The sequence below is a fragment of the Dothidotthia symphoricarpi genome, assembly GCF_010015815.1.
Source record: "Dothidotthia symphoricarpi CBS 119687 unplaced genomic scaffold P153scaffold_26, whole genome shotgun sequence".
Taxonomy (NCBI): domain Eukaryota; kingdom Fungi; phylum Ascomycota; class Dothideomycetes; order Pleosporales; family Dothidotthiaceae; genus Dothidotthia; species Dothidotthia symphoricarpi.
This window is the reverse complement of record NW_022985033.1, coordinates 276232-291639: the sequence shown is the minus strand read 5'-3', so window position 1 is coordinate 291639 and position 15408 is coordinate 276232. Positions and strand designations below refer to the sequence as shown.

Here is a 15408-nt window from a genome sequence, read left to right as displayed (position 1 = left end):
ACGATATTCAGAATTGGTATCCGGACGAATGAAGCAGAGAGATTGAGAAGATAGAGTAATGAGGGGGATTGAGCAAAGAAATATGAGCGGTACTTGAAGCCGTGAGGTTTGTTTCCTACAAGGCGATGGGACTTATGCAAGATACGATTGTACCAACAGCATATAGCCGTGTCTCAAGCTGGAGAGGAGCTATTGTTACGAGGCTGCTAAAGTTCTGCATTTCACCGGTGGTGGCTGTACTGATCGGGAAATCGATATGCCGCAGGCTTGCATTGGCAAGTTTGTCTTAAAGAATCGTCATACTGTCTTAGACTGCAGCAAACTCTTCTATAATGAAGCCACTTTTCCGTTATAATAGATGTGTCGCTTGAGGAGTGTGGTTGGAGAAGTTCTTCAGTGTGTGCAGATGTGGCGCTGCGCTTTAGGCACTCCCAGGTGGATACCGGCAGCCTTTACCAACCGCTGCGCGTTGCACAATTGTTTGCATGTTTCTGAGCCCGGCAACGCGGCTAGTACTATCTTCCTATTTTTTTGAGTGAGATGGCTCATCGGCGATCGTTAGATGCGTCGTCAGGACTGGTGATTCGGTCGGACTTTTGTGATACAGTCACCCGTTATGAATCCATCTCAGAAGAGGATTAGGCCAGAGGGGTGGACTCCGCGATACAGATGCCAACCGCTCGGCAAGTGTATAAAGCGTCCGTCCCATGTTGATTCAAGCACGCAGCGCCATCTGACCGCCTGGCCCATGTGTGTTCCAAGCCTCTTTGTCGCTCGTGTTTGAAGACCGGTCGGTGCACTGCATGTTGTGGAGAGCAAACATCCGTGGGAGAAGGTTATGCCGCGGATGGGCGCAATGCAGGGAAAGTGTGTGAGCCCGGTGCTCGGTCGTGATTTCCCGAGACATGGTACTATAGGCTGAGGCGAGTTCCCGACCGAAAGGGTGGGGAGTCGCACGGGGCTAGTAGATGCGCAACACTGGATAGCAAGGCTGGACGTCGTGGAGCCAGTTTCCGGGCGATGTCGCACGCAAAGTTCTTTCGCAATGGCAGCGAAGATGGGGAGAGGCCCGGCAGCACTTGTCCAAGCCCGTGTTCGACGTGATGCCTCACCGTGACCACACGTGCACCGCCCATGTGGAGCGCCCATGTGGAGCGCCGGCGGCTTCCTGTGTGCTACTGGTATACTTCTTTTCTCCGCTCAAGAAGCAAGTCACATTGTATTCCGCGGTCGTTGCTGTCCGAGCCAAGCCATTCTCAGCCGTTCATCCCACGACTAAGCCCTTGCGCTGATGTGACAGGCCCATAGAGCGCATAGGCAAGGGGAGGCTAGATTGGCGGGTGGAGCTGATGTGCATAATGCGCTCGCTTTGGTGGGTTGGTGGTGCCGTTCGTGCCATGTCGTAAGGGAGTTGAGTCGGTGTGGAACCCAACGCGCTTCGCGACGAAGGCATCTGGCAGGTGGTTCTATTGTACAAGGCAGGTGTGGGCGTTATTTGCAAAGAAGAACCGGGCGAGCGCTATGCAGCGCGCGCATGAATACTGCAGCGATTTGGCACAGACAATAGAATGTTGTATAGTTGGCCTCGAAGACACCTCATCATGGGGCCCGAACCAAGCCACGTGCCAGCCACAACATCAATACCGATCCCGAAACTCCGACGCGTCGGAACTTCTTCCGAGTGACTTCCATACCGCCACTCCATACATATATATATTGACATGGCTGTTTGACAGCTAACACGTGGTCTTCATGGCATTGTGCCAGATTTTGTCAAGATTGATATAACATTTGGATGTCTTCTCGCTCTAACCTGCCGTCGCTGTTGTCTGTTTCCATTGTTCACTTCCATTAGAGATTGATATCACACTCCCCTTCCGCATTGTACAATATGTCTGGCTTGAGGTTATCTTGACTGGGGCAATTGTATCCAACTTACTTAGAGGAATGCCTGGCGACCGTTGGGGGCCGTCAGAGGCCTACTGATGCGTACGCTCTAGTGCTGATACACTACCATTCAAGTGGTTCATCTCACTACCTTGACAAGTCTTTGCGTGAAACCCAAGTAGAAACTCCAAGGGGTTTTGGGAAAATTAATGCCTGGTGGAGCAATCGCTTTCACTGGCACCTACGTTGTTGCACAGGTTTACACACAGCCCTAAGCTACTTCGGACTTAGTTTGGGGTCTCAATGGCAAGCACATCTTCAGTTCGTCCTCGACCTTGACTGGACTTCATTTATTTTCAAACTATAAAATATAACACCTTGACGCCAAGAAATACACTCAACTCTGCAAGTTCACAAGCCTACTCCGCACTTACAAGCTCCTCGTTCGTTCCATTTGACCCCTTAAACTCCTCATACATCTCTTCCAACCCCCTCATCCGTTTCTCTGGATCTGCCACATTCCTGATCTGCCACTCTACCTGCTGACGATACTTTTCGCACAACTCTCCCAAATATGCTATATCAAACCCAATATCCCTCGGCAGAATATTATACGGCTCGCCATCTGCATTAAACTTGATTTCAAAGCGTGCATATACCGTAGCCGGCGGTTTGGGGAATCGCTCCTCAATTTCGCGATGGAAGTAGTATATGAAAGCGATGAGATCTTCGGTGAAGCGTTTAAATTCAGAGTATAGCTCGTCGTAACTTTGCTGATGTCCGGCGGGCGTTGAGCGGTCGATTCTTGATGCGTTTCGAGCGTCGAGATATTGGACAAGGGCGGGAAAGATGGGCACGATAGCGGTGGGTGGTGGAGATGGGTTGGTCGTGGGAGTCGTGGATGACGCGGTGTTCCGGATTCTTTCTTTCTCCTGCTGGAAGTCCTTCTTCTCCTGCTGGAAGTCCTTCTTCTCCTGCTGGAAGTTCTTCTTCTCCTCCTGGAAGTCCTTCTTCTCCTGCTGGACCATTCGAATGTCGTGTCTTGCATTATCTTTCTCAATATTGATCGCATCTGTCGCATCGCCCTTTAGTTTTGCGACCTCGTCCTCTATCTCCCGAAGTCTGGTTTCCTTCATCTTGGCCACCTCATTCTCCATCTTCGCGATGCTTTCTTTCCTGGTTGGTGCCAAATTCAATTCCTGCATAGAACGGGACAACTCGCTTGGTGAGAGAGACCTCGCACAGGTAGACGGTTCTTCCTTCTCTTTCTTTGGTTCCATAGTCTGATCTTCTGGCTGCTGAAACGTTGTGTTAGCATGATACTCCAGTACGTCCTCATACTGCAGAGACTGTACCATATGTACTACTAGCCCTTTGAACCGATTGGCCTCTTGTTTGGCGGCGATGTTGCTATCGATCTGATGTACCTGGAGCTTGTGTACTTCAGCCCTAAGAGAGCGACAGTCCTCTTCTACCTTGTCGCGCTCTCGTCGCTGTATCTTCACCTCGTCTTTCTCCAATTGTAGTCGGTTCTGAAATTGGGCAACTACCGCATCGTGCATTTGTCGATGATCGTCATGGTCTTTTGTGGTGTTTTTGATGTTAGTGCGAACGATTTCGATCTCGCGTTTAAGGCGGGCATTCTCAATTTTCAGAATGGCATTGGAGTCGAGGAGGACAGCGTGTGTCTTTGGCATAGCATAGTTAGGAGAGATACCAACCTGATCCGCTGCGCTGTCGATGTTAGAGGACATAGAGGCGTGGTTGAGAGGCGAACAATAAAGAGTCTTCGTAGAGACTAGATAAGAGTGCGGTCTGAAGAATGTGAATCACGTAAAGTCTTCAGTTGAACTGGCGGCGATGGTGAGATGAAGGTGATGCCTGGGTTATGTTCAATTATGTACCACCTGAGGCTTCCGAGTGAGTGAATCAAGGCAAAGAGTTGTGAACCATCAACCCCACTCCGGGTACCACAAAGTCTCGCGTTCTGGGGTTGTCGGGCAACTGTGAAACTGGAAACAAGCCCTGTGCGTGAGGTCCGAACACCTTTGAAAGCATTGTTTCCGGATAACCCAGGATTGCGATAGATTTTAGCGATGTGTACTAGCTTGTACCAAACTGTTCGAGACAGGCCATCACATGAGTAGATCCCATTGTGAAGTTCTAGAGTAGCACGTAGAATTCACACACATAATTCTACACTTGACGGCACATTTCATTGATTCTAGCTTGGCTCATCAACGCTCTCAGATTTTGTTGTTGTTGTCACCTCACGCTCGCGTGCTGGGAGAGACGCGTCAGTTTCGCGATGCGTTGTTTCATCATGTTGTACCGATCCATGTCGATTACCCGAAATGCGCCTTGCACTTCCACCATGTCCGGTCGACGCCTAGAATTGTACATGCAAAGACACGAGAATAGCTCGGCGAAGATACTGGATGCATCCATGATGCTGTTTTACGCCTTCACAGCAATAGTCATGGAAACAGGCAAGCACCAAACTATATAGCAGCGCGGCCTTGATGTCGTCTTCCAGACGTGCCATCCACAAGTGTCTCAAATTGAACAAAGAACCTCTTCCTCTGCGGTTTAACAACCCAAATCACTGTCTCCACCGCTCCATTCGAGCGACGAAGAATGTTTGCCTGGCTCTTTCGTTCCAGACCCACCCCTCTCGAGCTCGCTATCCAGAAAGATAACCTCGCAACGCAGATCGCGAACCTTGAACACCAGCGCTCCCAGGCTCAGACCGAGATCAATGCTCTCCTGCCCGCAGCGGCCCGCGAAGCCAATCTCACACGCGCCCAAGCGCACAAGGCCATGCTCCTTCGCAAGCGCATCGTCCACATCGATGGCTGTATCATAGCAGTACAAGACGCGCTCCACAGTATCGACTCAAGAGAGACAAGCGCAGAGACGGTGGAGGCATTGAGCGCGGCGACCAGGGTGTTGAAGGAGATGCAGAAGGGCGATGACTGGATGAGGGGGGAGTTGGAGGAATTTGAGGAGACGCGGGATATGGCAGAGGAGGTGAGTACACTTTTTGGGGGAAGTACAAAGGACGAAGAAGAGGACATAGATGTCAAGAGGGCGTTTGAGGAGATGGATTTGGATATGGAGCGAGCGGAATATTGGGATAAGCATAGCGAGCAGATGGGTAAGAGCGGAGGGGTGCGTATAGCATGGAAGAAGGTGACCGGGGACAATGGATACGCGGCGTTTGAACAGAGGATCGAGCAAGATACGGAAACGGAGTAGTGGCGGGATAGCTGGTACGGTTGATTCAGAGTTCGGTTTCCAAACAGTCGGCATTTCCATTGAAACATTTCAAACGTACATCCTTTTGAACATGATGCATTGCCCCAGTTGTTTTTTATACTTTTGGGAGTACAGCCGGCCTCAGGCCAAGTAAACTTGTTCAATCAATGATTCCAATCATCGGACTATTGCTCTTCTGGTGAGTTGTTCATACATTTGGCATGTGGCGTACAGACAACGATGGAACTGCATTTACGAAAGACTCTATTATATGGCGCCAACTAATAATCCTATCTTGAAGACAAGCGTCTGTATCTGTGTCTGGACGCCGCAAAATGCTTTTCTCGATTATCTCTGTGAATGATCATTGTTCTATTGAAGCCTGCGAATTTCCCGCTCCAGTGGAATGTGCAAGATCTGGAGGCGCCATGTATCGTCCAAATGTCGACTATTGGCCTCTTGAATCATGATGAGACTGGGGCGCAGCGGGAGATATGGGGCTATTTCTCCCCATTGTAGTATAGTATTCAATATGCGTTGAGGAGCCAGAACGCGTGGCCGAACGTTGTCCAGCACAGAGAATTCCAGAGGAATAAATTGATGCGAATTTGAAATGCGGTAGGAAATCATGTGCAGGAGCTAATTTATACCTGATCAATCCCACGTCAGATATCCAGATCGATCTGAGCTGGCAGCGTGACCGGTGACCTATTTTGAGCGCCTATCTCAGTCAACTTATTATTATTAGGCTTGAGAATTTCTTCTGAAAGATCTTAGGTGGAGCTTGGAATGCATGTCGAGCATTTGATAGGGTCTAGTCAGAACGTAGGTCATGCAAAGGGTTCTCACTGTCGTTCACTGCGGTTTCGTTATTTTGTCAGGTTTCAACTGAAAGCTAAAACGGTAGGTATGCTTAGAACGGTATAAGCGGTCAGTACGTCTGGAAGTGATCCCGCCTGCTTGACTCTCCTATTAACATCTTTACGTTGGGTTGACCGGCTAGGAACAGCAGGTGGGCAGTGAATGCTACATGGGAAAACAAAATGCTACAGCAGCAAGTAGCTGCCAGATGCCTTGAGATTGGGAGCCGTATTCTCTGTTTTGATTGTAAAGTCTGCGCTATGATATGTGGTTACATCGTTGGAAAGGACACAAATGTCTGGATGTGACTCCGAAATGAGAACAACATACTCAGCCACAGATCCTTGACCGCTTGATTTACATCTAGAATACTACGTCTCAAGGTCTTGCAAAAGTTATCAGAGGTCGTACAAATGCTCATTCTAGACGCGCACTGCTTTGTTGGTAATAAATTCATTGTTCAGTATGCGTCACCGAACCCCATCCCGGATATTCCCACCCCCTAGCTACTGTCATACTCCTGTCTCAGGAAACTTGAAAAAGCAAAGCAACAACGTTCCTACAATTGGTTATTACTGTCTACCCAAGCTACTGCACATGGACTACATATATCACAGGTTGGCTCAACGTGACATAGTCGAGTTCCTAACTCATGATGTAATTACAAAGTTGCGTTCCTGCGCTCCCTTCCTGGTATCTTGTTACTATTGTTCAACTCACATACACTGAAAGACCCATGACATTGGAAGGCTGCATTTGCTTCTGCAAAATGGCGCAGCTCAAGATCTCTATCCTGCGCCGGTCCTTGCCTCGACGCGAGGAAGAACTGGGTCAAGTCCATCAACGAGGATTAGAGGTACATGGTGGATCACCAAGAAACCATCCTTGAGACGCTCCCTCAAATTGTGGCTATGACTGTGAATCTGCATTAGCCAGAAGAGCCAGGATATTGCTGAGATATACCACCGTATGCTCATGGCGGCATTCCGCTGTTGTCCGATTGGCTGCCGCGGGCCCACCCGTGCGCGATCACGCCACAATCCCTTCGCCTCTCAACTTTCTTTCCACGATGGATCTGTCCCTACAATTCTTTTCAGCTGCATTTGTCCTTCCAATTCTTTCCAGATGCATTCCTGCAAATGCCAGCTTTGCGTCGAGCTCGTGCATAAAGGGCTTCAGACCATATACGCTTGGCGGCTTGGAGATAGCGTGATTTCTTAGCGACTCCGCAATCCAGTATTGGCGAACACGCTGAACCACAAACTATAGAATGCGCAGTCGCATTGCAGTTAGTTAATACAATTGATTTTGCCTTCCAGTTACCCACTACCTCCTTACGATCAATCGTGTTGGTCCAGGGCTCCTACCCAATGTGTAGCTGTCTCCGCATCCTATGCCCATATCGACATGTCCTCTCACTCTCCTATCATCAGCGTGATCGAGCATATCATAGGACTGCCTCCGAAGTTACTACGGCCGCCGCCGCCAATATTTTCCCAAGAATTCGACGTCGGAACCCTTGCGCTACAACTTCCCCAGATGTAGATACCACGGTGATAGAGGTCACAGGGTGACACCTCTTAGTCGCCATGGGCGACGTCGAGTTGCTACAGCCAGGCTGCTGTTCTTCGATTTAATGGGCGTCTAAATGCCCATACTGGTTTCCTGCAAGCGCTGGGGTTGAGTCGTGACCCCAATTCAGCAAAGAAATGTTGGAAAAATAGAGCGTAATACGCCATCAACATCATCGACTGGAATGGCGCAATATTTCGCATGCATACTCACCCCTGAGCGGTCGCGAACTTGAAAGAAATATACAGTTCCTCATGTAATTACCAATGCCGCATTTCAATTAACTGACTACGAACCGACTGTCAGACCTCCCCCAAACCTCCAACGTCATTTTGGATGTATGATTGCCGGCCGCGACAATTCTTCAATCTCTAGCGATGCGATGCCCAAGCGTATTGTGTTGATACGATGTAGTCTTAGTCAGCTTACCAAGTTGAAAAGCAGTATATCGCACTACAGCCGCCATTGAATACGCCCACGCAGACCATGCTCGTTAAGCCAACCCCCTTCTCCTTGATGGAACTCAACATCCTCACCATTACCGGTGTTCCTCGCACCGCCTCTTCTGCTATCATTGCTTCAGAACAATGACAGGTGAGTTGGGTGTGACATACAAAGGCCCACAGATCACTAGTGAAGAGGCCATCCTTGATCATTGGACTTACACTACATATCTAGGTTGGAAGCACTCGGCGCGTCTCAAAGCTAGGTCAGATTCAATCACCAAACTTCAAATAGGATACCAACATCATCAGCATGCATTGAGTGAGCAGTCTCGACCTTGAAGTTCACGCATTGCGTGTTGAGAATCTCGCGAAAGTTACTATCGCCAGCGAGACAGCTTCCAGAGCGGTGAAAGCCGTAGACCATGTAACGTAACAGAGACAATGGTGTAGTAATAAGACGGCAAGCTTGCCGCGCGACACAGTATTGCAGCGCGTCTAGTCATGGCCCTTGGTTCGCAAGGCGTGTTTGGCTTAGGAATATCGGCTTCATCATGCCGTAAGCTGAAAATCGTGATATTGAGAACCAGCGTCTGCATAACCTTGACGCTCTTGACATTGTAGTACTGGTGTTGATTGTTCAGTTGGGTTAGGGGTATTGGGCAGATTCGGTGGTCGGAAATCGCGTCGGAGTTGCGAAGGGTCGAAGTGTGCCATCTCGCGGGTGATGGCGTCGTTCTTGTTGGTGAGGTAGGGAAGTTCGGTAGCAGTGAGTTCACAGGTGGAGGAGCTCGCTATTGCACTCATTCTCGACGTATTCTCCATCATCGGCGCCATAAGCTAGCTTGAATTCTACGACGACGGACATTATGCTTATCGGCATGAAATGTTATGCCTACCTCTTCTCCTTGCAAAGACTGAGCCTGAGTTGAAGCTAGTACTAGTATTTCGCAAATCCTTACTAAATCAACACTTGCTCAAGATGCCTGTTCGAGCCTTGGAGGTCAATAACTACAGAACCTTCACTTGCAGCGATCTTATGTGACGAATTGCTTGTCATTGCGTACACAAATGCTATCTTTCTACATCTCATTCAAGGACACATATATCCGAGCTTTTGCCCACCCCAGAACAACACAGGCACAATTCATGTATACAGGGTGACCATCGGGCCAGTAACAGGAACAAAGGCCATACCGGAGTCTTGTTATCTCAGGATTGTTACTGTATCCTATTTAGCTTGAATCCATGGTTTGGATGCAGATTCATGTTTAATTTCACTTCAGCCGGCATACGAAGTGTGCAGATTATCATGCAGCCCTTTGAGAATACTCTTCTCGGTGCGGACGTAGGCCGGAGAAATCTCGAAGGTTTGAAATTGAGCTTTGAGATTTCCTCTGAGATCGTTGTTGTTCTCTTGAATCCAATTCCTGAAAGCTAACTACCTTCGTTCCGAACATGCCGTCGCAATCACACTCCCAACGACCATAATGATGCTCAGCAAATCGATACATCTCAATCCGCTTGTAAGTGTTTCTTAGGGTCTTGCCTTTAGTAACGACAATTTCTAAGAGCCTTATCGTTGTTTTCCATGCTTGTTGGGTAATAGCCATAGGAGATACCAGTAGCTGATGTCACTTACAGGAAAGGACCTCTGCACTCGCGAAGAATCCCACCATCCAATTACTTGGAGATGTTGTTATCTTTGAGTAATTTTCGCGCACAAGATTTACCTAAGGAGCTCAAGATCTACAATATAACCAGTCATTACTGGACGTATCTTGCGAGACATTCCTTATCACGATCAAGTTTCAGGATCTTCCAAGACTCATCAATAGCTGAATGATGTGTAATTGAGCCTCTAGGAACATGCCACTCTGTAGCTGAATAGATATGTTGTATAAAAGTCTATAAACCTGGACCGATGCAGTTGGGCTCAAGATGTAGCTTGATCATGAGAGTCACTCGCACCGACATGGACACGAACCAACCCCTTGCTCTCTCGTCATCACATATTTGCTGCGGGAAAAAGCTCTTTGTGCCTGCTGAATGGGCCCATTGCAAAGTGTCGCGAAAAAATGGGATAGTGCAAACTGCTCTTTCGGGACTCCAAAGATCTAGTAAGGGGCGGTACTGGTGGATAGCCTCTCGCCGCAAAAGCTCAGGTTGAGATTCTCGGCTGCGAGTTTTCGATGCATGGCATGACACTTGGTTCAGCGGGACATCGTCTGTGTTGATACATGTATGCGCATCAAGCTCATTGCGCTTCGAAAGATCAGCTCATCCCGAGTGACGCGTCTGCAGATCCCGTCGTGCGTGACAACGATTGTGCGCCAAGCCTTTCGGAATGGCGTGTCGAGCGTGCGGGCCGGCAGCTCATGCACTCCATCACAACACCTTTGCCCTGCCGCTGTCACTGCCCTCCAGTTACGAGCCCACCCCCCGCAACCATGTCCGACAACGAGAACAGCGACGAGCTCGTCACCAACCGATCCAAGTTCGTCACTAGTGAGCCCTACCACGCCCCGGCCCGGGCCGGATGTTCGTCGCTGGCATGGTGTTCCCGCAGCTTCCGTAGTTGTAGTGCGCTGCAGCCAGCCGTCGTTGCCGTTGCACGCTACACCAACTTGGAATAAGCCTCTACCGCGCTACACCGGCGATTCTTTCGCCTTGGCACAGGAGGCGTGTGCGAGAAAGCAGGCGAATACTCCGCGTTTCAATGTTGCGGGCATTGACGTGCGTCATGAGCTTGAGACGGCTAACAAGCATGAGGATAATTGCGGGAGGATACACAACGTGCTTGAGGTTCTATAACTTCACACAACAAACCGACTACGCAATCTATCAGAACCCCAAACCCGATTCTTGACGGCGCAAAATACTACGCCCGCTAGCCTTCCGTCAGCCTTCCCTGACGTTGCTGAACATGCCGATATTCTCATCCATCACGATGTCAATCACGACGCGCGACCCGCCTGCCCTGGGACGATGACGATTGATTACAACGAGGGTGATATGCAGGAGAAGACAGTTTAGGGCAGCTACGCCGTCGACGAAGAGGAGCGGGCGGTCTGTTTCCGCAGGCGATTCTCTACAGACCGAGACAAACACCTTCGCTTCATCACCCAAGTCAGGCAATAAGCCATTGGGTCCGGATGTGGGAAGCGCACTAGTATCCAGTGACGGAAGGCGCGGGTGCTATCATGGCAAGAGTAACAGCGCGACTCAATTGTAGGACGAACAGCACCAAGTCACGGAAGCTACGACTTTCGATCCGTTGTGCAGCGCTGCTGTTGGAGAGGCGGGGACAGATACCGGCGTGCATCTCTACACCAGCATCGACGCAACTATATGTTGTGTTTTTAGCGGCCTCCCAGCCAACGACTTCGATGGTTTCATTCAAAGCCAGACTCACGGCTGAGAAGTAGGCGTCAGCCATCGAAATCCAGCTCAGTTGACCCTCCAGCAGTTCGACTAGATTCATCCCATCAATCATATCATTACCTTAGAGAAGACGGTGATCGTCAAGGTCCAAAAGTGTAGAAGGTTCTATTCCCATTACGGAGGAAGCGGTCATTGGGGTTGCACACCCAGCATCTGTTCCCAGTAGACCCCTCAAACGTTGACAGTTGTGACCCCGCTAGTAGGAGGACGATCATATTGTGACGTGTTCCATTACATGTCATTGTTTACGATAGAGTTTTCCATCGCGTTATGGTGAATAAATGAAAATGATTCTAGCACCTCATTTTGCAAGCGGTGTCAATTGTGAAGGTAGCTTTCAATAGTAATCTACGACAGGGTACCTGGAACGAAAGCATTCCTTTGAAATACAAATCGTCACGCCTTGTATCTCGTGCAGTGAGATGTACGAGTGCAGAAGGGGATGTGTAGCCAGATCACGAATGCCTTGTCATCTTCTTTCGACTCGCCGATATGGTTCATCACTCGGGTCAAGGATGGAGGTTCACTACCTTTGTCTAGAACGCATTGCCAAACGATGACAACGTACTCACTGCATAGTGAAAGCGGCGTTCATCCCGAACTTTGCCGACGCTCCAGCGCCCGTTTCAACTCGACTGATCATCCTCGCACTCAGTAGGAGTATCCTCAAGCGCAGAATCCCACCAGAACATACGCACTGCCAAAAGGTACGCGATGCGTAGATTAGAGGCGACGCAGAGGTTTTCGAAGCCTGGGTAAGTTGCGAAGGAGACTGGGGTTGAGGACTGAGATTCAGAGACTCGCACGAAACCTGTCGCAAGTTCTGCGTTCCTCAGAGCCTCCAGTGTAGTGAGTTGCTGGTAGGACAAACTGTGAATTTTTTCTATAATACGCTTCCGTCTAATTTAGGTTTTAATTTCATAGTTAAGTTGTGGCGATGGGGATGATGTCTCGCAGCAATCTCATCGAATAAATGGTATGTTTGGGTTAATAGAACTTAATGGATAGAACACGGACACCAGGATCTCCAAGATCTGCCAACGCAGCGAGAGCGTGAGTCGCGTGAATGTTTCCCAGGCAATAGTTAATGAACATAGAGATACCAAGGCATATCGCTCGTTTTTCTTCTACTTCTACCCAGTGGAAGATTTCAGCGTTCGCAGAGCCAAAAATTAGATCTACTCCCTCTCTAACTAGAAGGTGCGTCCGAGAAAAGTCATCAGTGGAGGGCCAGCAGCCGGTGCCAGTACCTAGTTCTGTGGAGGAAGTCGCTGAACAGTCCACGATTTCCAGCATCTTGGACGCTCCGATGAATCGGGAATAGACTTGATGGTAGTAGCAGCCTGAGAAGTCAGTGGGGACGGACGGTTCCCACATGCTCAGAATAGCTTCATGAATTTGGGGCAGAGTTCGTCCAGCCCGGGAGCGCTGAGCATGATATCCTGCTGAACACCTAGTAGTGCGACACCAAAGGTCTTTTCAGAGAAGTAGGCGTTCAGAAGACTGATGAAGAAGCGGCAGGCGTGAGTTACGCATTGATCGCCTAGACCATTGACTCCGGCAAAACGAACAGAACAGGAAAGCACAGTGAGAACGATAAGAGTGTACTAAATTCCCACCTGCGCCCGTGTCTTTGAAAAGAGAACAAATAACCTCAACCCGACGTTCCTTGCTGATTTTGGTTGTACCTGCAAATGTCAAAGGATCAGCAATATCTATTCTGCATGAGTGTACGAGTAGAAAGTGGAAGGTTCCTCCATTCCTGCCGGGCGGGTCAGGGAAGCCGGAGGGGCATAGAAGGAGAACGAACGTAAAAATGTACCAGAACTACTCTTGTCCACAAGAGCGCAGCCCTGCGAATCAGAGATGGTCTCAATGATTTTGAAGACCAGGCTGAACGAATGTTCAGAGCGAGTGCGGCAGCATGTCTCACGAACGAGAGCGTTTCAGTAGGGAAGGTTGACTTCGAAATAAGGCTTGCATACAGTAAAACTTTATACCCTTCCATGGATGTGAAGATTCATGAATACCCAGTGCATATACATCATTTACGAGAGACTCATCAAACCCATAAGCCCCGACCAGCTTGCCCACGAGTCTATCAAAATCCACCGCGCCACAGCAGCAACGGTATGAGCACCAAAGGAGCAATTCCATGTCTCCCAAATGCATATAGTCCAGTAGCTCACGTCCTTGTACGCGTCAGGTGCATCAATCCAAGCACCACAGACATCATCCTAAAGCCGTCTTCCTCCTCGACTCCAACCGCACAATGAGAACATCGCAAAAGAAAGCACGCATCACGTGCGCAGCCACAACTCTAACAGACTCATTTTGTCTTCAATCCATACCCTTACTCTTCCAGCCATGCCGACCAAGACCCATACTCTTGCGTGCCCATTGTCGAATTCGTAGGCGAGCAGAAGTCGACTTCCCCTCGTCCTCGGAATCACTGACCTTGCCCGGCTCGATGTAGTCGCCAACGAGTCGTTGAACCTCGTGGCGTTCCGCAGCGACATTAGTGCCAGCGGAGTTGATACTTATACCCTTGTTTCTCTGGCTGCGATATGCCGGAAACAAAGTCATCGTCTCGGGTAGGCGATAATCATCGGGCTGGGGCGGAGCCCGCGGAGGTGTATGCGCCTGCTCCCTGTCGCCTCCATCCCCGCCGTTGCCTCCATTCCCGCCGTTGCCTCCACTGGTTCTATTGACACGACATTGGCTCTGGACGTCGGTCACTCGCATCGAAGGTGGAGTCGTCGAGGGCTCCGTGTTGCGAGGGGTCGTCGAGGGCTCCGTGTTGCGAGGGGTCGACATCAGCTCACTAGCGCCTCCAACGCCTCCATTGAGATTGCGATTGCGCTGGCGAAGTCTATCGGGTCGGGCGTGCTTATCGGCTCGGGGCTGCCTCTTCAACGGGCGGGGTTTCATGGGAGCGGGATATGCGCCCACCATTTTCAGTGGGCGGGGCGGGCGGATTGTTGAGACGGGCAAATTGCCCAGTGGCGGCGACGGTGAATGCGAGTCGGCGGCCGTGTCTTGTTGTGTGTGGTTGAGGGGGGTCAGAGGTTGCGAAACCTGCTGTCTTCATTCTCTGTAAGCATGACTGTCGTCGCCAGAAGCGGGCTGACTTACCCGCCGGCCCTCACGTCGCGATTGCTCCCGGCAATGGCAAGATCCGAGGCACCCACCGCACCGTCTCCAGCTATACGCGTTTGCTCATTTAGTTGTGCGCATGGCAGACACAGTAGTCGCCTGTCACAAAATGGGTCACGCTGCTCGCAATCGAGGCAGCCAGTGGTGTCATCGACCGAAGTCCTAGTAGACTGAGTTGATAGTTTTAGCGAACTGCCGACTGTGTCCGACGCAGTGGTTCTGGTGGTTGTTGTGACCAGGTCCGCAAAAGCTGGTCGATTGTAAGTCCAAGACAATGTCGCGAGACACAGCGCCCACATACCTTTGGCGGAGTCAACTGCAACGCGACGACAATGGTGGGAAGGCATGCTTGGCGGCGCGCTGGCTTAACTGCGGCACGGGAGCAAGACGGGCAAGGTGGGGTAGGCGTGGTGGTGAGGTCGAGGTTGGACGGTGCGAAACTCGCGGATTGCAGTTTTGATTTAACACGAGAGCCACGGTGGAGCCCATACCCCGCTCCGAGGTGAAAGTGAATGAAAACCATGGCGCACTGCTCGCCATTGTCGAGCCTTGGCGTGGCGGTTCTCGTGAGCGGACGGGCGCAACAATCGGAAGCAGCGCGGCTCGGCACTAGCGTCATGTAATGGACGCGTGTGGGAGAGCGGAAATGGTAGCGAGCGCAGGGTTCGCGAGATGATGATATCAACATGGTGCAGTTTATGTGCCGAGAGCAGCCCAAGTCCGCAATCCATCGTCGTCGAATTGGCACCCAGACGCAAGTTTCATCCTGAACAGTGTTAGCTTTGTA

General features: G+C 50.3%; 4 protein-coding genes across 4 annotated transcripts; 1 reads left to right on the top strand and 3 right to left on the bottom strand.

Moving 5' to 3' along the window:
• Positions 1-581: 581 nt before the first annotated feature.
• P153DRAFT_146803 (uncharacterized protein) lies at positions 582-1335 on the bottom strand. Its single transcript, XM_033662151.1, has one exon. It carries the CDS (start codon positions 1147-1149, stop codon positions 628-630), a length of 522 nt encoding a protein of 173 aa, XP_033518189.1. The 5' UTR covers positions 1150-1335; the 3' UTR covers positions 582-627.
• Positions 1336-2321: 986 nt separating this feature from the next.
• Positions 2322-3944, bottom strand: P153DRAFT_435730 (uncharacterized protein; the record flags this gene model as incomplete). The annotated part of the gene is made up of 2 exons (XM_033673167.1): positions 3243-3944; positions 2322-3185 (listed from the first exon to the last, which is right to left on the bottom strand). Coding segments are annotated over exons 1-2 (1263 nt in total), but the record flags the coding sequence as incomplete, so codon positions are not given.
• Positions 3945-4097: 153 nt separating this feature from the next.
• On the top strand, positions 4098-5320 carry P153DRAFT_371458 (uncharacterized protein). The gene has a single exon (XM_033669266.1). It carries the CDS (start codon positions 4525-4527, stop codon positions 5143-5145), a length of 621 nt encoding a protein of 206 aa, XP_033518187.1. The 5' UTR covers positions 4098-4524; the 3' UTR covers positions 5146-5320.
• An 8401-nt stretch (positions 5321-13721) lies between these two features.
• P153DRAFT_146754 (uncharacterized protein) lies at positions 13722-15130 on the bottom strand. The gene is made up of 2 exons (XM_033662150.1): positions 14601-15130; positions 13722-14550 (listed from the first exon to the last, which is right to left on the bottom strand). Exons 1-2 carry the CDS (start codon positions 14966-14968, stop codon positions 13806-13808), a joined length of 1113 nt encoding a protein of 370 aa, XP_033518186.1. The 5' UTR covers positions 14969-15130; the 3' UTR covers positions 13722-13805.
• Between the last annotated feature and the right edge of the window lie 278 nt (positions 15131-15408).